Below are 26,823 nucleotides of genomic sequence, written 5' to 3'. Positions count from 1 at the left end.
TTAATACATTTTAATCTGTTTTTTTAATCACTTTTATTATTTGTTTTTATTTTCTTATACTTGTCTCTTTTATTCCTGTTCATGTCAAGCATTTTAATTGTCATTGTGTATGAAATGTGCAATATAAATAAACCTTGCCTTGCATTCAAAATCAGAAAACAAAATGCTCAAATAATGACCACCCAGTTAATGTATACTTGGGTATGGTCCACAGTGTGCTTTAGTACAGAAATAGTGTTCACGACTAACCATGACAACAAATGAACCCAAGTGTGCAGAAAAAAGGTGCTAGAATGAAAGCCCCCTCATACAGACTGGGTAAATACACACTGAATGTATACAACCTGACAAAATTCTGACCTAAGCTTTTATTTTATGCCACTTTCAAATGTGGTATAGTGTCTAATTATTATTTATTGAATAAAAGTCTTGATTATTCTGTATTTAATGTTATACATAATGCTTACAATATCTTTAAAGTGTTACAAAATGATTCACTCATAGGGCAAGATTTGGACCTGTTACATCTATTAATGCTTAAAATGCAGTCATGTCTGTCTCTCCATGTGCAGTTGAAGTCAGAATTATTAGTCTCCCTGAATTATTAGTCCCCCTGTTAATTTTTCCCCCAATTTCTGTTCAACAGAGATAAGATTTTTTTAACACATTTTTAAACATAATAGTTTTAATAGCTCATTTCTAATAACGGATTTATTTTATCTTTGCCATGATGACAGTAAATAATATTTGACTTGATATTTTTCAAGCTTAACGTGACATTTAAAGGCTTAACTAGGTTAATTAGGTTAACTAGTCAGGTTAGGTTAATTAGGCAAGTTAATGTATAATGATGGTTTGTTCTGTAGACTATCTAAAAAAAAATTGCCTAAAGAAGCTAATAATTTTGACCTTAAAATGGTTTAAAAAAAACATAATGTGGCCAAAATAAAACAAATAAGACTTTCTCCTGAAGAAAACAATATTATCAGACATAAAAACTGTTGCTCTGTTAAACATCATTTGGCAAATATATATATATATATATATATATATATATATATATATATATATATATATATATATATATATATATATATATATATATATATATATATATATATATATATATATATACATATATATATATATATATATATATATATATATTTAAAAAAAAAAATATATATATATATATATATTCAGAATTATTAGCTCCTCTCTGTTTTTGTATATATATATATATATATATATATATATATATATATATATATATATATATATATAAATATATATATATATATATAAATAAATATATATATATATATATATATATATATATATATATATATATATATATATATATATATATATATATATATATATATAACAAAATCAGAGAGGAGCTAATAATTCTGAATACTTGCATCACAATTCAATACCATTATTGACATGACACAACACATGTATATGTGCATGATACATTCAGTAATACTGAGGAAAGAAATATTATCTTTGCAATGAATCTGTTTCATCTGTGAATTTTATTCACAGCTAAAACATCTAATCTTACACAGTTCTTTATTTAACTGTCAAAAAGTGTAATTACATCAAACTGTTGTCTAATATGCAAACAGTGCAGTGACACTGAAAGAAATCACACAGTGAAAACATTGATGTCAGATGAGTTTGGCTCAAATATCTTCAATGATACAATGAGGGAAAGGGTTTTTCTAAACCATGGGTAGAAAAAGCCATATATGATGGGATTTATGGTTGAGTTAACGTAGCCTAACCAGACAAGTGCATCAAACAGAGCAACTGGGGTGGAAAAGTTGATGTACACATCCAACGTTGAGTTAATAAAAAACGGCAACCAGCACATAATAAAAGCACCCACGACAATACCAAGTGTCTTTGCTGCTTTTCTGTCAGATCGCCGAGAGCTTTTAAACAGATTCTCATTTTCATTCGGGTTTGCCTCAGTGATTACTCTTGCATGCTTTTTTGCAACAACAAATATTCTGATGTACAGTCCGACCATGACAAAACTAGGGAAGAAAAAGGTTATAAATGTGTCTAAAACAGACCACAATTTATTCATAAGCAGACTGCAATGTCCCATACAGTATATCGATTCAATATATTCCTCCAGTCCTTCCATATTAGCCTTTGAATACATCAGGCTATATGAAAAAATTGCAATCACAGCCCAGCTTATCATCACCATGACCCATGCAACAGATATGGTTATTCTTGTTGGGTACTGAAGCGGATAACACACAGCCTGATGTCGATCAACGGCAATACAAACAAGATGCAAAATAGACACTGATGTGAGGAACAAGTCAAAGGTTGAGTGAAGCAAACAGAAGGTCTCTCCATAGTACCAGCAGCCGTCGACAGAACGGATCATACTGAAAGGCATGACCACCAGTCCAAGCAGCAGGTCCGCCAGAGCCAGAGACATCACCAGGATGTTTGTCGGTGTCTGGAGCTGTTTAAAGTGTGCTATAGAAATAATGACCACTGAATTTCCTAGAACGGTCACAGTCATTGCTGACGCCAATACGAGATACACCACAGTCTGAGTGGAGACATGATGTGTGCCTTTAAGACAAGAGTTGTTCACTGCAGGAAAACAAAACTGAGAGGGGTCGTATTCTTGTGATGATAAATCCATCATGAGTTATAGGGTCTTCTGTTTTAGTTAGTGTAGTTGGGGTTTTAAATACTCTGCATGTCTTTTATGATCCTCCCACATCATGTATGCGAGCGAATGACAATCAACCACTCATTAAAATTAAGAGACAGAAATGTAATTATTAAAATGTTATGGTTTGTCCATTATAGAACCGACCCAAGGCATAAGTGAACTAAGCATCTGCTTGGGGCTCCCATGGCCACCAGGGGGACTTTATGAGTACATGAAATGACTTTTTTTGTTTTGACTGAGTGACTAAAGTAATATAATAATAATCATAATTAATAAAATAACAAGAAAAATCTTGCGTTCAGCTGTTTTTTTTCCATCAAATTTTTGTTTAATCAAAGATTGAATTATTACACATAGGTTTTTGTCTCATACTTTTATAATTTTACGACAGTAGCCATGCAATTAGCAGGATAATGTACATCTAGGTGGTTGTTTTCAAGCCAATGGTCGGCCGTTGGGCTTTATCAGGCTGTTGGTCAGCATCGGTATGGCTAGTTGTTTTCATGTGTACCATACTTCGCCTCTCATTGGGTTAATGTTGAATCGAGTTGGCCAGTCACCGTCAGCTGAAGATAACACTCGGATTGGTTGTTCAGCAACAAATTCAACAAAAGCTGAATTGGATGTATGCAAGTAAACAATTCAAGTCAAGAAGGAACACAAATGTTACGGTCCCTAATTTAACCCTCTACCGCCTGGTGTTGCCATATGGCAACATGGTATTTATGTTAATTTCCCTGCCACTGTTTCTTTAAGACCAACGTTCTAATTTTTTGTTGGAAAGAGAAGACCTTAGTTTAGCCAATGATGTGTTTTGGTTAAGTCACATGACATGCAGTGTTTTTCTTTGGAGTGATTTCTGACAGACTGGCGTTTATTGTAAGTAGTTGCTGAATGCATATGCAAACGTCAATAAAAACAAAGGGCCCTATCATACACCCGGCGCAGTGTGGCGCAAGGCGTGGCGCAATAGTCTTTTGCTAGTTTCAGCTTGGCGCAAGAGTTGTTTTGAGGCGTTGTGCTACGCTGTTTAAATAGCAAATGCATTAGCGCTCATTTGTGCGCCCATAGGCGTTCTGGTCTAAAAAGGAAGGCGTTCTGAGGTGCACTGCTGGTGCGTTGCTGTTTTGAGAAACTATAATAGATTTTTCATTAGACCAAAACTAACCCGGTCTAAACTCCAGCGCAGAGTTGCGCCTCGCTTACGCACTGCTTAATACGCACAAGAGAGCAATAGGCAAATATCTTTAGATATGAAAAAATTTAAATATTAGGGATATATATAGTATATAATAAGAATAGATATAGGATATAAATATAAAGGATTAAAATATTACAAAACATTATTTTCTAGCCTACATAAATATGAAAAATCACTGCTTTTATGACTTCTTTAACTCGGGAGGCTTTTTTAGTTCATTCATAACAATTTGCTTTTGTATAATATTATTATCAGCAGTATTATTTATTATATCCATATTTACGTTTGTTTTATTAAAAACAAGCTTAGATTTGTCCACCTGTCAGGTTTTAGACCATATGGGGCACGGCAGGTGTATTTGGAAATAACTCAGTATTTTGACCACACTTTGTTATTATTGTTCATTTATTCGTTTGCTGGAAATTAGAACTGAATTTAGAAATAGTTTTGAAACGAATATTTGCGTTTAACAAACAAAAGTATTTATTTATAGACTAATTGATGTCTGTGCGTAAAGGTTTCCCTATCCAAGAGCGAATGTGAAAGTAGTTCCATTATCTCTCATTCTCACGCAGTAGATGCTCTGTTTAACAGTTTTCTGTTAAAAAACTGTTTACTGTTTGCTTGTGAAATGGTAATTTTTTCCACTTAGACTTACTTTGCGTCCTGTAAATAGCGAATGCGCTCTTGGCGCGACGCAGCTGACTCTTAAAGGGAATGGGAGATGAGACTCTAATTGGTTTATTCTCAAAACACACCTATAACTCATTAAGAAAATAAACTCAACCCTTTTAGACCATGCGCCATGGCGCAAGGCAGATTTCCCGTCCTTAAATGAGCAAAAACGCGTCCTGAGACGCCCTGAAAGCATTTGCGCCCTGCGTTTTGCACTCTGCGCATGGACCGTCAAAATAGAGCCCAAAGGATCAAATTATGTCAGATCCTTAAAAAAAATCTGAAACATCACCTCCAGTAAGTTATTATGACATACTCACAGTAAAATTTTTTTAAATAAAATTAGTTTTTTGTAAATCGATCAAATGTGTATGTTGCCAAATGGCAACACTGTCCAGTTATGGAATGTGCAATATTGCAATGGGTTAGCTAGCAAGGTCAGCTGTGAACTTTTAAGTTGTAACAATAACAACATGAATGCTAGGAATATAATTTTGATTAGTCAATGGCATTTGCATTATGGATAAAATATCATTTTAATGGCAATACTACGTTTGAATTTATATGAATACAGGGTACAGTGTATTAGCGAGCACCACCATGTTCTATGGTAAGTGAAAGAAGAAAAGGACAGAACTGGCTCTTCCTGCAGATGAAAGTGAGGGTGAGATGAGTTTTAGTGACCATAAGAATGATGCAGATTAGACATTTGATAAGAGCAGTGATGGAGACAGTTCAAGTATGTTGGCTCTGAGGCAGATAAGACAGGTGTAGTATAGTATATAGTATAATATATAAACATTGTTAACTAGTAGCTACAGTATTCTTATGTATCTGGATATACTAGACTTGCTATTGGAATAAATAAAAAGAAAGCTGTTGGAATATGAGTTGTTGGAAAAGTATGTATAAGGTGTAATTTATTAGCAGGCTGCTCTCTGCAACTCTCACATGGTCGCCCACTGAAGCTAAGCAGGGCTGCGCCCAGTCAGTACCTGGATGGGAGACCACATGGGAAAGCTAAGTTGCTGCCGGAAGTGGTGTTAGTGAGGCCAGCAGGGGGTGCCCAACCAGCGATCTGTGTGGGTCCTAATGCCCCCGTATAGTGACAGGTAGTGGTGGGCAAAGCGAGGCTTCATGAAACACTGAAACAATCGAAGCAAATGAGTCAAAACTTCGGAATGTTTCGAAACCCCACTCTACGGTGACACCTAGTGGTCATTGTTTATGTATTGCACTGAAACCGCTTCAGCACAAACATTTTAGCAAATTGAGGTATTAAACCCCACTTTGTAAAAGATTATATTTATGAGGTTTAGTGGAGCGGTTAAGGTTTCTGACTTCCATGTGGGATAGTGGGTTCGAATCCAGGCTAATACAGCTATTTTGAAATGCTTTAATACCAGTTGATAATGCTTTGTTCTTGTTTCGTTTTGTTTCAACATTGGTCTGACATCCGAATAAACACTTTGTCTTGTTTTGGTATTAAAACAGGGTTGTTGCTAGATCAGACACAGTTGTGGCCAGAAGGTATCAAGAATTATTTATATTATTTATTAAATTTCCCATTTATTGTATTTCATTAACGTCTACCCAAACCCTAAACCCAACCATCACAGTACTGTAAAAATATTTATTATTGTTTTAGTGTTACAAAAATGATGCTATATTGATGGCGTATCCGCAGCTGTAATCTATTTAGGCTACACCATAAAACAGAAACATGATTAAAATACATAAAACCATGATTTGAGAGTATTTGTACAAGTCGGGATCCGAACCCAAAAGTCATTGGAAGCATAGTAACAGCGTGCACACGCACAGTCCACTAGGCCATATGAGACAGGTAAGGGGTCTGACCCCGGCAGTTACATGTAGATTCGCCAGTTCTCGAAACGCTTTTTAACTGATCGATGCTTTGAATCACTTTAGTCACGTGACTTTGGTGTTTCGGATCATGCTTCGGTGCATTGTTTCGAAACACTTGCGCTTTGGGATCTTGAATCTGTGTCGAAACGTCAGTTTCACGTCAGCCATCCCTAGTGACAGGGACTCTATACTGCTCTTTCGGATGAGACGTTAAACCGAGGTCCTGACTCTCTGTGGTCGTAAAAAATCCCAGGATGTCCTTTGAAAAAGAGTAGGGGTTTCACCCCGGGATCCTGGCCAAATCTGCCCACTGCCTCTTTCCATCATGGCCTCCTAACCATCCCCATATCATAGTTGGCTTAATCACTCTGTCTCCTCTCCACCAATCAGCTGGTGTTTAGTGTGCGGTCTTGCACAAAATGGCTGCCGTCACGTCATCCAGGTGGATGAAGCACACTGGTGGTGGATAAGGAAATTCCCCCATATGTGTAAAGAGCTTTGACTGGCCAGAAAAGCGCTACAGTATATAAATGTAAGGAATTATTCTTATTCTTATTGTTATGAGTTCTTTGTTAAAGCTCATAATACCGCAACACCAATTAAACCATTTCACACAACAAAATTATTAATTATAAGGAAAGTTCTACATTTGAAATTTCTAAGTTAGATCCACTGTCGGACGTCGTTGCTATATGGCAACATTTCATAAAGTACCTTAAAAATATTTTTTTTCCAATTTTTTTTTTACAGCACTTCAAGTTAATACGACGAAAAGTCCCACATGACGTAATAGTTTAATTTCAGTGTTTACATCAATAATGCCACTGTTATATGCATACTCCACATGTCTTAATTCCATTTAGTTCAATTATGACTTTAGTTGCATTGAAGTAATCAAAAATTGCTGTTTACATGGTAGACTCTTAATCAGAGTATTGTCTTAATCATATTGGCGCCTATGTAAGCATATTCTATGTTTGACTCAACCACACTTGTCAGGGCTCTGCGAACTTGCCTTTGCGAAGCAAGATTTTCTCTATGTACATACATCAAAAGCAAGTAGACTATGGCTTACGCTTATTGACAGTGGAAGATGATTTACGATTAGCCGTGTCAGGAATCCAATCACAGATTTGCATGTTGTACTCACAGAAACAGGCTCATGACACTGAATCAGTTAAGCTATATTTATCAAAGTAATTAATGCTACACAGCAAGTAATTTGTAACTGACGTGAGTGAAATTGGACAAACTTGGGGGGACGTGTGTCCTAAAAGCTGGAAAACCCCTGCTCTGGACCACCTAGTTAAAGGGTATGGTTCACAATGTGAAAACAGATAACCAGTGTTCACCTTTTCCAAACAAATCAAACTCTGACATCAAATGAACCTAGTGTGCATGATGAAAGCTCCTTTATACCGTCTTTGTTAAAATAGTTGTCAACTATGTGTCATTGATTTTTAAAAATTATTTTGACCATAAGAATTATAATCTGTCTTCAATTATGTACATAATGCTTACTATACCTATAATCATTTTGATTATAGTCATTTTGGCCATTTTTTCCTCATAGTGGGCAGATTTGGACCTAGTATGTATTAAATAGGTATTGAACACCATCAGACGACGCAGTGGAGCTGTAGGTAGTGCTGTCGCCTCACAGCAAGAATGTTACTGGTTTGAGCCTCGGCTGGGTCAGTTGGCGTTTCTGTGTGGAGTTTGCATGTTCTCCCTATGTTCGCGTGGGTTTCCTCTGGTTACCCCCACAGTCTAAAGACATGCGGTACAGGTGAATTGGGTAAGCTAAATTTTCCGGAGTGTACGTGTGTGAATGGGATTGCAGCTTGAAGGGCATCTGCTGTGTAAAACATGTGCTGGATAAGTTGGCGGTTCATTCCGCTGTGGCCAGCCCGGATTAATAAAGGGACTAAGCCGAAAAGAAAATGAATGAATGAACAACATTATGTCTGTTTCTCCATATCTGTTGTTGACACAAAACTGACATGACACAACACAATACAAGTATGTGTGACACATTCAATAATACTGACCTAAGGACGCTGTTTTTGATATTTGCCAAAAAATCCTTTAATTTTGCACAGATAAAACATCCAATTTTGAAGTATTCCTCATTTAACTGTCCTTAAGTGTAAAAATATCAACTTTTGTCCAATGTGCGAACATTAAAATGAAATTACACAGTGAAAACATTGATATCAGATGAGTTTGGTTCAAATATTCTTCTTGTTATAATGAGATAAAGGGTTTTTCTAAACCATGGGTAGAAAAAGCCATATATGATTGGGTTTATGGTTGAGTTAATGTAGCCTAACCAGACAAGTGCATCAAACAGAGCAACTGGGGTGGAAAAGTTAATGTAGGGATCCATTAGAGAGTTAATAAAAAACGGCAACCAGCACATAATAAAAGCACCCACAACTATACCAAGAGTTTTTGCAGCTTTTCTTTCAGATCGCCGAGAGCTTTTAAACACATTCTCATTTTCATTCGGGTTTGCCTCAGTGATTACTCTTGCATGCTTATTAGCAACAACAAATATTCTGATGTATAGTCCGACCATGATGCAAGAAGGAAAGAAAAAGGTTATAAATGTGTCTAAAACTGACCACAATTTACTAAAAAGCAGACTGCAATGTCCCATACAGTATATCGATTCAATATATTCCTCCAGTCCTTCCACATTAGCTTTTGAGTACACCAGGCCATATGAATAGATTGCAATCAGAGTCCAACTGATCATCACCATGACCCATGCAACAGATATGGTTATTCTTGTTGGGTACTGAAGCGGATAACATACAGCCTGATGTCGATCAACAGCAATACAAACAAGATGCAAAATAGACACTGATGTGAGGAACAAGTCAAAAGTTGAGTGAAGCATACAGAAGGTCTCTCCATAGTACCAGCAGCCGTCGACAGAACGGATCATACTGAAAGGCATGACCACCAGTCCAAGCAGCAGGTCCGCCAGAGCCAGAGACATCACCAGGATGTTTGTCGGTGTCTGGAGCTGTTTAAAGTGTGCTATAGAAATAATGACCACTGAATTTCCTAGAATGGTCACGGTCATTGCTGACGCCAATATGAGATACACCACAGTCTGAGTGGACACATGATGTGTGCCTTTAAGACAAGAGTTGTTCACTGCAGGAAAACAAAACTGAGAGGGATCGTATTCTTGTGATGATAAATCCATCCTGCTGATATGGATATTTAAAAAATGCTGTTTTATTTAGTGTAGATGGGCTTTAAATAGTCTTCTTGCTCTTTTTTTGATCCTCCCATATCATGCATGGGAGCAAATGGCAATGAACCACTCATTAAAATTAAGGGATTGTTTCAAATTGAAATTGCAAAGGTTCACACTGCACGATTTAGGCCCAGATATGTATTAGCCAACAGTATTGCGGCTTGGCTAGGAGGCATTTCTGTGTGGAGTTTGCATGTTCTTCCCAATTTATTTATGTTATAAACTGTCTTTGTGTTTCTTATTAAGCAAACTTACTGTTAACCAGGTCACAGATTTTTACTGTAGCATTGTTATGCTGCGTTCACACCAGATGAGGACGACGCGTCAAACGCGAGTGATTTACATGTAGTCAATGCAAACGCACGAATAGACAGCTTACGGTGCGATTAGCACGAATGATGCGATTCACTCGAGTTTGAAAATCGTAACTTCAGCGGACATTGCACCATGTTAACCAATCAGGAGCTTGCTCTTGTAGGGGCGTGATTATGACACAGTGCCTGTTGTAGGTGTCCCTGTGTAGAGGTCTGCAAATTTCCAAATAAAATGCTGTAGTGATTGTTAACTCTGGTGCTGGCAATATAACAATATATCACTCCTGAGAGATCGATAAAAAGCCAGATCAAGAGAGAGCACGCATGCGACGTGGTGCTGTGTGTCGCTTGTTATAGGCTGTCTGGACTCTGTAGTATCCATCTGGGTGTATTTTTTGGAGGCATATTTAATCACTATACATTCTTTTTACATTCATTTACATTTTACATTTTTCCTTGCCCAATATGTACCTGTTATGTGTATAGAAATAATGCTGATATGACATATGAAACACAATCAGTAGTTGGCAAATATATTGAGTGGATATGTTTGTAAATCTGACTTTGAAAGAGTCAGTGCCTCACCAGCCACAAACATGGCACGTCTCATTACAAAGGGCAAACAAAACTGACATTTAGCCTACAATCCTTGCACAAACTACACGTTTATATGTTAACTCTCTCTTTTGGTTGTACCCAATCTTGACGTCAGAATTTGGAAATCAGATCTAAATTAGTTGGAATGGTTGGGTCGGGTAGAAAACGGGATGGGTTGGGCTGCGGATCAACAAAGGCAGAATATACAGCGGGATCGGATGGGTGTGGAATAAAACCTGGCGGCAGCGAGACTAAAAATTCAGTCGCACGCAGATCTCTTCATCCTAAGAAGAATTCCTCCTGCTGACACCTAAAAACAGTTGGTTAAACTGGGCTGGGATCAGTCGAAAACACCGCTAAAAGGCTCCATCCTCCAGGTACAGTTTCTGGAGGAGCTGATGAACTCGCAAAGCTGGATGCACCTCTGAAATCAGAATCTAGTGGACTCAAACACGGCGCCAAATGAATATACGCTGTTTTTCAGCCTTCCTAAAGCACATAAAGCACAGCTACTATCTCAATACAACCCATGTTAGCCATTTAGCGACAAAACTAGAGTCACTGGGCAGACAGAAGCCCTGCCCATGACGGGAATCTGTGTCTATCGTGAAGCGAATTTGATGTACGAATGAAGCGAGTAAACTCAAAAATGTTCACGTGTCTATTTACATATAAATATCACAATTTATTCACACGTGCCACATCTGGTGAGAACAGCGTTACAGTTTTTTTTTCTGCTAAAATCCCAGACATTTTTTACAGTGTATAGCATCGACCCATGATAGATCTTAAATATAACAGAGCATCAGTTTACTATAACTTGTTTTATTGTATAATTATACAGTATAATTTAATCTCATTCATTCATTTATTCATTTTCTTTTCGGCTTAGTCCCTTTCTTAATCTGGGGTCGCCACAGTGGAATGAACCACCAACTTATCCAGCAAGTTTTTACACAGCGGATGCCCTTCCAGTCGCAACCCATCTCTGGGAAACATCCACACACACTTATACACTACGGACAATTTAGCCTACTCAATTCACCTGTACCGCATGTCTTTGGACTGTGGGGGAAACCAGAGCACCCGGAGGAAACCCACGCGAACGCAGGGAGAACATGCAAACTCCACTCAGAAACGGCAACTGAGCCGAGGCTTGAACCAGCAACCTTCTTGCTGTGAGGCGACAGCACTACCTACGGCGCCACTGCTTCGCCCCTTAAAATATGTTTAAATTTGTATTTATTTATTTGATATATTCAATGAATATATGTTTCTTATTAATTTAAATATTTTTCCATTATATTTTTTATTATTTTTAAAATACATTTTTGTACTTTTTCCAACATATTTTACATTATTTTTAAGTTATTTATTTACTCAATTATGTATAATATTTAGTATTTTATATATTTTTTCATTTTGCTTTGCTAATATTAAACCTTTTTGGCTTTATTATGGTTTGCTATTTTATATCTTTATTATGATTTACATGTTTAAATATTTATTCATTCATTTTCTTTACTACAGACAATTTTACCTCACCCAATTCACCTGTACCTACTGCGCCACTGCCTCGCCTATAATTTAATCTCATGATGACAAAGCTAAAAAAGATGACACGGTGGCTCTGTCACCTCACAGCAAGCAGGTTGCTGGTTTGAATTTTGGCTGGGTCAGTTGTCATTTCTGTGTGGAGTTTTCGAGTTCAGCCAACTGAAATGCTAACTGACCCAGCTGGGATTTTAAATAGCGACCTTCTTGCTGTGAGACGACTGTGCTAACTACAGAGCCACTATGTCCCCTTTTTGTTTTACAGTGATAGAAAGACAATATATAAACACTGCATTATTCTCCACCTTCAAGGGAACATTGTATATGTGTAAACTTCAATAAATATCTTGCAAAAAGAACACAATGCACAATGATGTCAAACTGTGAAAACATTGATATCAGATGAGTTTGGTTCAAACATTCTCAGTGTTATAATGAGATAAAGGGTTTTTCTAAACCATGGGTAAAAAAGACCATAAATTATGGGGTTTATGGCTGAATTCATGTAGCCTAACCAGACAAAAGCTTCGAACAGAGCACCTGGGGTGGAAAAGTTGATGTAGGGATCCATCATCGAGTTAATAAAAAATGGCAACCAGCAAATAATAAAAGCACCCACAACTATACCAAGAGTTTTTGCTGCTTTTCTTTCAGACCTCCGAGAGCTTTTGAACAAATTTTCATTGTCATGCTGGTTTGCTTCACCGAGTTTTCTAGCATGCTTTTTAGCGATCATGAAAATCCTTGCATACAACCCAATCATGACAAAACAAGGCAAGAAAAAAGCTACTAGTGTGTCTATAGCCCCCCATAACGCATTAAAAAGCAGAGTGCATCCTCCCATACAGTATATTGATTCAATATATTCCTCCAGGCCTTCTACGTTAGCTTTTGAGTACACTAAACCATAAGAATAAAAAGCAGCCATGCTCCAACTTATCATCACCATGACCCATGCAACAGGTATGGTTATCATTGTTGGATACTGAAGCGGAAAACACACAGCCTGATGTCGATCAATAGCAATAAAAATAAGGTGAAAAATAGACACAGATGTGAGAAACATATCAAAACTAGAGTGAAGCAAACAGAAGGTCTCTCCATAGTACCAGCAGCCGTCGACAGAACGGATCATACTGAAAGGCATGACCACCAGTCCAAGCAGCAGGTCCGCCAGAGCAAGAGACATCACCAGGATGTTTGTCGGTGTCTGGAGCTGTTTAAAGTGTGCTATAGAAATAATGACCACTGAATTTCCTAGAATGGTCACGGTCATTGCTGACGCCAATACGAGATACACCACAGTCTGAGTGGAGACATGATGTGTGCCTTTAAGACAAGAGTTGTTCACTGCAGGAAAACAAAACTGAGAGGGGTCGTATTCTTGTGATGATAAATCCATCCTGCCACATGTAGTGTATTGTAACTTAAAAGAAGCACCTTAAATACTTTTCGTCGTCTTCTCTGACCCTCCTACATGACAATGCAGCAAATGACAGTCAAGTGCTTAAAATATACATAATTTCAGTTTCACCAATCTCTATTGTGGTGCATAGATAACAATTTAAATATCTGGGGTTGGTGAGATTTTTAAATGTTTGTAATTTATTCCTGTAATTCAAATAATTCTTTGAAAATTATTGGTAATCATAAATTGAAATCAATGCTGATCAATTATTCTGGAAATGACAGTCAATGGTAATCATCAACTGTAAGTGGGAGTTATATTTAACTATCAACTGGAAGTGGAAGTCAATGGTGGCCATCAACTGGAAGTGAAATCCAATGGGGACCATCAACTGAGCGTGGAAGCCATATGTGACCATCAGCTGGAAGTGGAAGTCAATTGTGGCCATTGAATAGAAGTGGAATCAAAGGTAATCAGACATGGAAGTCAATGGTGACCTTCAACTGGAAGTGGAAGTTGACGGTGAACATCAACTGGAAGTGGAAGTTTATGGTGGCAATCAACTAGAAGTGGAAGTCAATGATTAGCATCAACTGGAAGTAAAAGTCAATAGTGACCATCAACTGCACGTGGAAGTCAGTAGGGACCATCAACTGGCCGTGAGAGTGATTTATGATCATCAGCTGTATGTTAGAGTCAATTGTGACCATCACCTGAAAGTGGGATTTAATGGTGAACATCAGCTGGACATGAAAGTCAGTTGTGGCATTTAAGTGGAGGTCAAAGGTTTTTCATTAATTATAAGGGGAAGTCAAAGGTTTCCATTAACTAGACCTGGAAGTCAGTGAGGACCATCAACTGGCAGTGAATTGTGACCATAAGCTGGGAATAGAAGTCAATTGTGGCCATTAAATGAAAGTGAAAGTCAAAGGTTTCCATTATTTAGTCTTGAAAGTCAATGGTGGCCATCAACTGGAAGTGGGAGTCAATTGTGACCATCAACTGGAAGTGGAATCAATGGTTTCTATTAACTAGATCTGGAAGTCTATGGTGGCCATCAACTGGGAGTCAATTGTGACCATCATCTGAAAGTGGGAGTCAATGCTGGGCGAACATCTGCTGGGTGTGAAAGTCAATTGTGGCCATTAAATAGAAGTGGAAGTCCAATTTTTCCATTAACTAGACCTAGAAGTTAATGGTAACCATCAACTAGAAGTGGTAGTCAATTGTGACCATCAATGGAAAGTGAGAGTTAATTAACTGGAAGTGGGAGTCAATGGTGACCATCAATTGGAAGTGGAATTCAATGATGACCATCAACTTAAAGTGAAGGTCATAAGTAGGGCCAGAAGGAATCTGCGGATATTTTTTTTGCTATTTCTGCGGAGAATTTTGGTAAAAATCTGCGGATTTCTGCGGAATGATTTTGGGAGTATCGTAAAACCTTAATATATGAAATAAAAAGTAATACCTTTTCAGCTTTTGTTTAATGTTTAAAATGCAAATCCAATTTGATTCACTTTATTTGGTAAACAAAACAAGTCTCTCATATAATATCTCTACTAAAAGACAAAAAATATGACTGTACACACTGCATTGTACATAAATCTGATGAACATTTTCATAATTGTCAATAATATTACTTTTATTAATTAAAAACTGAATAAATACAGATCTACACACATTTACTCAAGTGAATAAACAGAATTAATGATGGCTAAAAATCTGTGGAAAATCTGCAGAATTCTGCGCGCGCAGATTCCATGTAGGCCAATAAGTTAGTATTAACTAGATGTGTAAGTCAATGGTGAGCATCAACTGGATCTGGAAGTCAATGGGGATCCTCAACTGGATGTGGGAGTCAATTGTGACCATCAGCTGCAAGTGGAAGTCAATTGTGGTAATTAAATAAAACCGGAAGTCAAAAGTTTTTAATAAAAGTTTTTAATAACTAGTTGTGTAAGTCAATGGTGAACATCAGCTGGAAGAGGAAGTCAACGGTGGCAGTCAACTGGAAGTGGAACTCAAAGATTTTCATTCACTAGATCGGAAGGTCAATGTTGACCATACTCTTTAAGTGGGAGACAATTGTAACCATCAACTGGACCTGGAAGTCAATAGTGACCATGAACTGAATGTGAAATTTAATGGCGAACATCAGCTGAAAATGGAAGTCAATGGCTGTTTCTCAATATGCGTTCTTCAGCGGTCTTGCGTTCTCGTGTTCTCGTGCAACGTCATCATCAGCTGCCTAAGTTCAGTTCCAATACTCAAGACCGCAAGTACGGAGGACGCGTGAAACTTCCCGGATGTGTTCTTGATATCGAGGACGCACTGATGCAGACTTGAGCAGCGAACTCGCTCTGGAAGTCCCAGAAGTCATTGCGACTGGAGGTGGGAAGCGTTGGGGGAAGCATTTTATTTAAATTTATTATTAAAATTAAAATGTATTATTAAAATTCAGAGATATCACTTATTTACCTCAGGAGTTTCCCTAAATGAAACGGTGAAAGTAAACATTAACATGGATATCTTAATAAAGGAATAAACACATTAAGGGTTGTTTGTTTGCTGAAATTTGTATTAAAATTTGTTTTATTTATATTGTGCAGAGTATATTTATAATGTTTTTACGCAAAGCATATATTTTGAAGAGAGGGGAAACAATAAATCGTTGTATGAATGCTGTAATGTTTAAATAATTTACTATTTAAAACGCGTGAAGGCCACATGACCATCAGGAAGAACGCAGCATCCCATTTCTCAAAGGACGCATTCTCTGCCCTCGCGGTCTTCTGAGTTTGTTCTTCCAAGGACACCTGGCAAAACCGCACTCCACAAGAACGCAAGTCCGTTCTCTGCGTTCTTGGAATTGAGAAACAGACAATGGTGGCCATCAACTGGAGGGGATCAATTTGATGATCATCAATTAGAAGTGGAAAAGATCATCAACTGGAAGGGAGAGTTAATAGTAGCCAATCATTCTGGAAGTGCAACTCAATGGTGACCAATCATTCTCGACATGGAAGTCAATGATGAATATCAGCTGGAGGTTAACTACTCTTTAATTCTAAAAAGTGTATTGTTTAAAATGTTTCGTTATTTTGGTCCAAATTTGAAGAAAAGAAATCAAGGCCTATGATATATGGTTAAAGTCCTTGAATTTGAATGAAAATCGCTTTGTTCCATATTTTAGTGGGGAAACTTCTATATTTTATTAATATACTCTAAACATACTGGGTTATTTGAACCCAGCTTGGATATAATATGGACAGACCTTGGGTTAAACTTAAATATTTAATTTGGTTAATATTTTTTTATCCACCAGTTCAAAGTGTCCAAATTATACACAGTGTGTCAATACTATAACAATAGTTTTCTCACTAAGTTTTGTACTATTGTTCTACTTACTGTATGAATACAATTTTATAAAAAAACATTAGACATGCTGTCACTTCTTTTCCCATTTTCTCATCAATTTATCTTTTCTTTATTTGATATATCACTCTAATTAGACGTCTGTAAGCTTCTCTAGACTGGTTGCTTGTTGACTGTATTATCTAATTAGCATAATCACAATGATGTAACTCCAGATACTCAGAGCCGCAGGCAAATTTTTTCTCTCCTGTAGGGAGCAATCAGAATAATGTGTGATTCTTCTGTAGTTTAATGAGGACAGGTGTGAATGTGCGAATAAACAGACTATTTGCAAACAAGTCTAACACTTTTAATAAGTCCCTGAGCTCGCAAATATTTTTAGATGAAGACATGACAATAACTACTAGATATTTCCACAACAGGACTTCTCTAGAGACACCTGTAGGTCACAGATTCACTGGAGGAATCAAAAAGCATCTGTTAAGTGTAGCAGAGGCCGGCTAGTAAGTGCTATGCAGGTAAACCTCACTCCTCTGACCTCTAAAGGTGCTCTAGCGATGCTAGAGGTCATGGTCTTTAGCCTCCCTGTTAGAGCAACCAACTCCCATGCAGAAGGTTGCTGGTTCGATCCCAGCTCGGATCGGGTTGGGTGGTGTAGGACCGGTGGGGTTATATAAGGATTTTAAGAATATTGCTCTCAATCATCTCAACATTTCGTCCACATTTCTTTCATATTTAGTTGTCTACCTTATTGGAGAAGGAGCAGCAGGTCAATCTGCGAATCTTGAGTCTTTCATGCAGAGAAATCTCCTTAGGTCTTTGGATAATTCTGCATTCAGAAGTTAATGTCCAAATCTAGGTATCAGTCACGTTGTTGTTGCAGATGAAATATAACACAGAAAGTGTGGTTTAAATATGTTCCATTCGGCTAGATATTGATTACTTAGCGAATGCCCATCCAGCTGCAACCCACTACTGGGAAACATCCATACACACTCATTAACATGCATAGACTACTGCCAATTTAGTTTATTCAATGCACTTATAGTGCGTTTCTTTGGACTGTGACAGAAACCGGAGCACCCTGTGGAAACCCACACCAACACGGGAAGAACATGCAAACTACACACAGAAATGCCAACTGAATTCAACCGGGACTCGTACCAGCAATCTTTTTGCAATGAAGCAACAGTGCTAACCACTGAGCCACAGGTCTCATAACATTCATTCATTCTATTTTCGGCTTAGTTCCTTTATTAATCTGGGGGCGCCACAGCGGAATGAACCACCAACTTATCCAGCATATGTTTTACACAGCGAATGACCATCCAGCTGCAACCCAGTACTGGAAAACATTCATAGACATTTATTCAAATTATGGCCTATTTAGTTTATTCAGTTCACCTATAGCACATGTCTTTGGACTGTGGGGGAAACCGGAGCACTCGGAGGAAATCTATGCCAAATAGGGAAGAACATACAAACTCTGTGTCGTTGGTCTGGTAACAGTAATACTAAATTTATCTAGTTTCGTCTTCGGTTCCAAACCAATATGGGTGATTTCATGGGCATGCCATAGAGTTTTATTGATAATTGGCTAAATTTTCCTTAGTGTATGTGTGTGAATAAGGAGTGTATGGGTGTTTCCCAGTGATGGGTTGCAGCTGGAAGGGCATCCACTGCGTAAAAACAAATGCTGGATAAGTTGGCGGTTCATTCCGCTGCGGCGACCCCAGATTAATGAAAGGACAGAGCTGAAAAGAAAATAAATAAATGAATGAATGAACATTTAATAAGTTTCAAGCCAAAAATAATGTTCGTTTCATGTTGTAGTTAACTATAATAATCCACTGAAAACTATTAATTAATTTATTTATTTATTTGCTTGTTTATTTTACAGGGACAATACACATTGTTATACAAAGATAACCGATGTTGCGTACATAGGGCATATAGCATAAAGCTAATTTGCAGCCCTCGTCCCTGGTTAGGCTTTACATAAAAAAATAAAAACAAGAATAAAACACAAAACAACAAACATGCACAATCTATACAGAGCCACAAACATAAAATGCAAATCAATCTGCATAAAGAGAAATGTAAACAGGACCAACCTGAAAGAATAATACTTAATGCTCACATTGCTGTAAAGATTTCAACCATTCTTTCAGCTTTACAGAAAAAACTGTCCTTAAAATCCTGAGTTCTGATTGTAACATTAATGAACAGGCATGGCATTCCATTAATGTGAACCTTTTACTGAAAAGGATGACTGACCCACAGCGGTTCTGCATCTGCGGATTCTACAATTCCCACTGCCCCTCTAGTCTTCGCCCCATCACTGTGGAATTTATGCATCAACTCACAGACTACTTTAGGGGCAAGACCATGTATACACTTAAACGTGGTTTTTAAAAACGAGAACTTTAAAAAACTATCAAAACTTAACAAATAATATTTTTAAGAATTTGACAATGATGCCATCTTATTGGTTTTTGATAAATTACTTTTAAAGTTTGTTTTTATGAATACAATTCATTTATCTTGCTCACAATGTGTTTGTAAATTGCAGGAAATGTTATTGTTTTCACATGAAACATACTTAAATGGATTATGACTATTAAAATAAGTCTTTCATTTTTCTTCAAATGTGATTTATTTTTCATAATAGGCTTTCTTATTTCAATTCAAAGCCTTGGTCTGGGCAAATGGGCAAAGTTCCATAAAATGTACAAATCAATTTGACAAAAGAATAGAAAAATAATGAATATGTGTTGCATTACTGATTTAGTATACTCCTGAAAGACAAAATGAACAAATAGGAAGTAAAATAAGAGCTTAACAGCCGGCATTCATTGATCCTTGCAATTCACTTGCAATTCTATCAAACCTCTTCAGCTGCTCCAGAACGCAGCAGCATGAGTGGTCTTTAATGAACCTAAAAGAGCACATGTCACTCCGCTACTCATCCATTTGCACTGGCTGCCAGTTGCTGCTCGCGTCAAATTCAAAGCTCTGATGTTTGCTTACAAAGCGATTTCTGGCTGCGCCCCTTCTTATCTGCTCTCACTTCTGCAGATCACAAATCACTTTCCTGAACTTTTGCATTCAATCTGCCCAGTTGGTGGAATGAACTCCCTAACTGCATCAGAACGGCAGAGTCACTCGCTGTCTTCAGGAAACAACTAAAAACTCAACTATTTAGTCTCCACTTTCCTTCCTAATCTGCAATTGCCTCTCTGGCTCCACCGCTAACTGTACTACAAAAAAAAAAAATTACTAATGTTTCTCTTCTTACACTTTACATATCTGAAACTTGCCTACAGCACTTACTCATTTTTGTTCTTATAGTTGTGTAAATTGCTTCCTTGTCCTCAGTTGTAAGTTGCTTTGGATAAAAGCGTCTGCTAAATGTAAATGTAAATGCACTATCCGTATAGAGAAAAGATCTTCTGGGAAAAGCTGACAAATGATGGATGTGGTGACAGTAGTGATGCAATACAGGAGGGGGGAAAGAGATATAAATATAAGCTTTCTGGACATTCACTCTTATATGCAGTGGAAAGATCTATGCTACCAATGTCTAATGGTATGATTTACATTCATGCTGCAAAGCTGATAGTATTATTGTGTGGTTATGGCTATGAAATCTAATGTAATGGTACCTGTTTATTTTGTTGCTTCCCTTTAGATAATTTATTTTAAATAATTGTCATTAAAGGGATAGTTCACCCAAAAATGAAAACTCCATCATCATTTACTCATCCTCCACTTGTTTCAAACCTGTTTGAGTTTTTCTTTTCTTCTTCTGTTGAACACAAAGAAAGATATCCTAAAGGATTTTGGAAAAACAAAATCAGCCGTTGACATTTATAGTATGTTTTGTCCCCACTATGTTTTTTTTTTTTTTAAATGTTCTTCAGGATATCTTGTTTTGTGTTTAACAATTGAAAGAGATGTATGTTAATTCATCATAAATGAAGAGGAATGTTTTTATATTTGGGTGAATTATTTATATAAAGTATTAGTAGATTGTCTGGTTACACTTGATTTTGATGGTCAGCTTTAAACATTCTATAGACTATAAGTCAACTAGCTAACTAATTCGATTGACTAGTAATGAGTTAGTTTACAGTACATATAGATGCAAACTTCAACTTATATTAAACAAAACATTTATTATAATATATAATAAATAACCATTTGTTGATCTTATGTCAATGTTTTCAATGTATGTTGTATGACTTCAAGATCTACGTTTGTTGGTTTTCTAACAGACAATGTCCAGCCAGAGATGGACCTAAGCAATTCAACAGCGACTCAATTTGGGCTTGTTCTCTGCTTTGAGTCGATCAACAACTCCTGTGTGAGATATATCTACCCATCTGAGATCCAACTTATGCTCTACTTGTTCTTCAGTGCCATAGCGCTCACCACAGTATGCGGAAACCTGCTGGTCATCATAGCCATCCTTCATTTCAAGCAGCTTCACACACCGACTAACTACCTCATCTTGTCTCTGGCTGTGGCCGATCTGCTAATCGGAGGAGTTGTGATGCCTCCCAGCATGCTGCGCTCCATCCAGACCTGCTGGTATCTGGGTGATTTGTTCTGTAAGATACACAGCAGCGTTGATATTATGCTATGCATCGCATCTCTTTTGCACATATCCTTTATTTCTATCGATCGCTATTATGCTGTATGTCACCCTCTCCAATATCGAAGTAAAATCACACCGCCGGTTTCCTTCACGATGATTTCTCTAAGCTGGGGTCTGGCGGCCTTTGTTGGATTTGCGATGGTATTTCTACAACTCAATATTATGGGATCGGAAGACTTTTATTTTGATAATGTCGCTTGTAATGGAGCTTGCATTATATTTCAAACCCCTGCAGCAAGTATTACGTCTTCATTCCTTGCTTTCGGCCTTCCTGCAGTAATCGCTGTCAGCATATATCTAAAAATTCTACTTGTTGCACGAAGACAGTCCAAATCTATACAAAGTGTAAGCAAGAAAAACAGCTTATCTGTGAACAAAAGTGAGGGGAAGGCCACCAAAACGCTGGCTATCATCATGGGGGTGTTCTTTATCAGCATCTCACCTTTTTTCTTCTGCAATTTAGTGGATCCGTTCATCGATTACACAATATCACCGGCTGTTTTTGATGTGCTTTTGTGGATTGGGTATTTTAATTCTCTGTGCAACCCTTTTGTTTACGCATTCTTTTATAGGTGGTTTAGAAAAGCTCTAAGAATTATTCTTCTGGCCAAAATATTTGTTGTGAATTCTTCACAGCTTGACTTGATGGGTCGACATGAGTAGGGAGAACAGTTTCGTGTAAATAGTGATGCATGTAAATAAACAGAAATATAATGTTTTGCATTCACTTTATTTGTGTCCACTTTAGGCATTTTAAATGTGCAATTTAACACTGAAGCACTAATTAAATGCATTTTTTTATCCGCTTGTTAAGTCGTGACGTATGAAATACTGTTTCCGGGTCTAAGCTGCTACTCATTTGAGTTGAGAAAATATTCTACATATCACACATTAGTAGTAAATTTTATATAAGATCATGGTGTACAAAACAGTCTCAGGACTTGCTGCCTCCCAGACACTAATAATTTACCTATTTATTTAAAATCAATCACTTTCTGGCCATCAGATATTAGGCATGGATTTATATATATATATGTGTGTGTATATGTGTGTATATGTGTATGTATGTATGTATATATATATATGTATATATATATATATATATATATATATATATATATATATATATATATATATATATATTTACATTAAAGTCAGAATTATTAGCCTCCCTGTTTATTTGTTCCCCAATTTCTGTTTAATGGAGAGCAGATTTTGTCAACACATTTCTAAACATAATAGTTTTAATAACTCATCTCTAATAACTGATTTATTTTATCTTTGCTATGATGACAGTAAATAATATTTTACTAGATATTTTTTTCAAGACACTTGCATACAGCTTAAATTGACATTTAAAGGTTTAAATATGTTAATTAAGTTGACTAGGCAGGTTAGAGTAATTAGACAAGTTATTGTATTATGATGGTTTGTTTTGTAGACTATTGGAAAAAAATGTAGCTTGAAAGGGCTAATAATTTTAATTTTAAAATGGTGTTTAAAAAATTAAATCTGGTTTTATTCTTGCCAAAATAAAACAAATAAGACTTTCTCCAGAACAAAAAATATTATTAGACATACTGTGAAAATTTCCTTGCTTTGTTAAGCATCATTTGGGAAATAAAATAAAAAATTTTTTAAAGGGGGGCAAATAATTCTGACTTCAACTGTATATATAAATATATATGTATATATATATATATATATATATATATATATATATATATATATATATATATATATATATATATAGGTCTTGATTTTCGAAAGTATTACAGTGCTTTTTAAACATTTATTATTACCATTTGTTGATTCTGCCCACATACAATTTAATAGATAGATAAACAGGTTGTATATTCATAACAAATTGTAAGGATCTTCATAAAAAATTTTGTTTCCTGTATCAAAAGCAACGCTCTTTTCTCATAACTGATAAAAAGACTTCTATTCGCTTTCTTGTATAGCCACTACATAAAAATTGTGGAGGTTAAATACTAAACATGTATTTTTTACAGTATTTATGATGAACATGAATGAATGTCTGTCAGAACACTTTATTAATTTTTGAGATCCATCCATTTCAATACATGCATAGATTAAGTTCCATACCTAATAAATCACATGTATATTTATAACATTGAACAAACATAATTTAACTTTGGGCGGCATGGTGGCTCAGTGGTTAACATAATCGCCTCACAGCAAGAAGGTTGCTGGTTCGAGTACCTGCTGAATCACTTGGCATTTCAGTGTGGAGATTGCATGTTTTCTTTGTGTTCACGTGCGTTTCCTCCGGGTGCTCCGGTTTCCTCCACAATCAAAGACATATGCTATAGTTGAATTGAATAAACTATATTGGCCGTAGTGTATGAATGTGTGTGTGAATGAGAAAGTATGGGTGTTTTCCAGTACTGGTTTGTGACCAGAAGGCCATCCGCTGTGTAAAACACATACTGGAATAGTTGACTGTTCATTCCATTGTGGTGACCTCAGAAATAAAGACTAAGCCGAAGGAAAATGAATGAATGAAATACAAAATCTGTATTTTTTGTCAATATTTATGATGATGAATGTGAGTGAGTATACTTTATTAAATTTTGACATCCATCCATATCAACAAATGCATATAGATTAAGTTCAATTATCTAAATTGCTTCAAATTTTGCAATACCCAATAAATCACATGTAAAATTATGGAATGAACATAATTTAGGTTTGTCCACAGTTAATTTCTCTCATAAAATAAATGTTTCAGTGCTACATCACTATTCTCCTTATATAGGGATTAAATATAAATCATTTTTTCCCTATATTATAAATTTAGGGCGGTGGCTCAGTGGTTAGTACTGTCATCTAACAGCAAGAAGGTCGCTGGTTCAAGTCCCGGCTGGACCAATTTGCATTTCTGTGTGGAGTTTGCATGTTCTCCCTGACATGTGCTATATGTGAATTGAATAAACTAAACCGGCCATAGTGTATGTGTGTGAATTAGTGTGTATGAATGTTTCCCAGTATTGGGTTGCAGCTGGAAGGGTATCTGATGCATAAAACATATGCTGGATAAGTTGGCGGTTCATTCCGCTGTGGCGATCCCTGATGAAAATAGGCGACAGCAGCAGAACACCACACTGGGTGCCACTCCTGTCAGCTAAGAACAGGAAACCGAGTCTACAATTCGCACAGGCTCACCAATCTGCACAATGGAAAATTGGGAAAACATTGCCTGGGCTGATGAGTCTTGATTTCTGCTGCAACATTCAGACGGTAGGGTCAGAATATGACATGGATCCATCCTGCCTTGTATCAATGGTTCAGGCTGCTGTCATGGTGTAATGATGTGGGGGACATTTTCTTTGCACACTTTGGGCCTATTAGTACCAATTGAGCATCGTGTCAACACCACAGCCTACTTGAGTATTGTTACTGACGATGTCCATCCCTTTATGACCACAGTCTACTCATCTTCTGATGGCTACTTCCAGCAGGATAACGCACCATTTTAAGGGTGCTTTCACATCTGTAGTTTGCTTAATTTGGTCCGGACCAAGCGCAATAAATGATTCGTTGTTGCATCTTCTGCCGTCTTTGGGTCGTTTTCACACCACTCTGCTAGCTTTGGTCCGAACCGGTTGAAACGAACCAAAATGCAGTCATCTGACAAAATCCACATCTCTCATTGGCCAGATGTTGTTGAACATATTTCCCAAACTGCTTATTGATTGGTCAGAATTCACGTGCGGGAAAATGCCAGTGAACTCCCGCAGGTAAACAAAACCTTTTACTCTGGAGGGACGACTGCGCTGGCTAATTGTATCCCTGCTTTAGACAAACTATACATTAAGAAAATGAAGCGCGGCCGCGGCTGAAAAAACAGTGTTTTAATGCATCGCTCGTCACTTCAGGAGGAGGCGTGAATTCATTTAGCTAAACTGCAACATGGTCATCTTGCGGAAATATTACCAACGATCCATCAGGTAGTGTTTTCCCCTCTCTCTCTCTCTCTCTCTCTGTTGGTAAAGCGCTGTCAACAAATAGTTTTCCTCCATATCCCATAATGCGCAGCGCATTGGCCTACGGCAGCTGAATTAGTCCAAAACAAGCAGTACTTTTTGCGGTTGGACCTGTTTTAGTTCGGATCATATTCTCACCACAAACTAACCGGTCCAGGGTCTTGAAAGCGTACCGAGACCACCTCTTCAAGCAAGTCTCGGTGCGCTTATTTGGTCCGGTTTTGGTGCGCACTCGAGTACGATTGCTGCATTCACACCTGCCCAAACGAACCGCACCAAAAGGGGAAACGAACTCTAGTGCGATTCAATCGAACTAAATAAGGCAGGTGTGAAAGCACCCTAAGAGTTCACACTTAGCTGATAATTAATAAAGCGTAATTGGCATGCTGTCTCTGGAGAGAGCCCTGAGCTCTTAATATCCTCAAGCTCGGGTCTCCCTCCTGTTAGAAGAGCGAGAGGGGAGTTCGAGCTCAGGTCTGCTTGTCGCCATGTGAGAAGTGTAAACTAAGGTTGTCTTTGTTGATAATTTGGTTTAGTCGATTGGCTATGGTGTATGTTTTTGGACGGTGGGAGGAAACCAGGAAACACGGGGGAAACCCACGCAAACACTGGGAGAACATTGAAACTCTGCACAAATACGCCAACCGGCCTGATAAAAGGTTGAACCAGCGATGTTCTTGCTGTGAAGTAACAGTGCTAGCCACTGGGCCACCGAGAAGTAGGTGAGAAGTAGGGGTGGAAACTTCAAGACCGAAAAAGGGTGAGAAGTAGGGGTGGAAACTTCAAGACGAAGATAACTGGAGGAAAAAACTCTGGTTATTTATAATGCTTCCGTAATCATCTAATAGGGCTGATTACGGAGCTAATGAGGTGTCAGCTGTGTTAAAAGCACGTGATCCTCTCGAAATTAGTTTATAACCCCACATCATAAAGCACGAATCATCTCAGACTGGTTTCTCGAACATGACAACGAATTCACAGTACTCAAATGGCCTCCACAGTCGCCAGCCCTCAATCCAATAGAGCCCCTTTAGGATGTGGTGGAACGGGAGATTCGCATCATGGATGTGCAGCCGACAAATCTTCAGCGACGGCGTGATGCTATCATGTCAATATAGAGCAAAATATCTGAGGAATATTTCCAGTATCTTCACTGCAAAAAATGATTTT

The 26,823-nt window shown here is 37.3% G+C and overlaps 5 protein-coding genes across 7 annotated transcripts in view; 2 read left to right on the top strand and 3 right to left on the bottom strand.

Moving 5' to 3' along the window:
* The window catches only part of taar10 (trace amine-associated receptor 10), a 92,954-nt gene extending 70,593 nt beyond the window's left edge, over positions 1–22,361 (top strand). The window contains exons 1-2 of one of the 2 annotated variants that reach the window (NM_001431135.1): positions 20,539–20,572; positions 21,261–22,361. In NM_001431135.1, coding sequence (NP_001418064.1) covers positions 21,278–22,306 — 1,029 coding nt within the window. In that variant the 5' untranslated portion in view covers positions 20,539–20,572; positions 21,261–21,277 and the 3' untranslated portion in view covers positions 22,307–22,361. Of the gene's footprint in view, positions 1–20,538; positions 20,573–21,260 lie in introns of those variants that run through there. The other variant, XM_087296208.1, reaches the window with a different exon arrangement.
* Positions 1–26,823, top strand: part of taar10a (trace amine-associated receptor 10a) — a 79,173-nt gene that overhangs the window by 49,328 nt on the left and 3,022 nt on the right. The gene's annotated exons all lie outside the window — the stretch shown is intronic.
* Positions 1,655–2,680, bottom strand: taar13b (trace amine associated receptor 13b). The gene is given in 1 exon segment (NM_001083042.1): positions 1,655–2,680. A coding segment is annotated over 1 exon segment (1,026 nt).
* On the bottom strand, positions 8,653–9,680 carry taar13a (trace amine associated receptor 13a). Its single transcript, NM_001083102.1, is given in 1 exon segment — positions 8,653–9,680. A coding segment is annotated over 1 exon segment (1,026 nt). The 5' UTR covers positions 9,679–9,680.
* Positions 12,574–13,599, bottom strand: taar13e (trace amine associated receptor 13e). The gene is given in 1 exon segment (NM_001083043.1): positions 12,574–13,599. A coding segment is annotated over 1 exon segment (1,026 nt).

The sequence above is a fragment of the Danio rerio genome, chromosome 20 (genome assembly GCF_052040795.2).
Source record: "Danio rerio strain M-AB ecotype USA chromosome 20, GRCz13ab, whole genome shotgun sequence".
In the NCBI taxonomy this organism is placed as follows: domain Eukaryota; kingdom Metazoa; phylum Chordata; class Actinopteri; order Cypriniformes; family Danionidae; genus Danio; species Danio rerio.
Note: the sequence above shows the minus strand (reverse complement) of the source record. Positions and strands in the feature narration are given on the sequence as shown.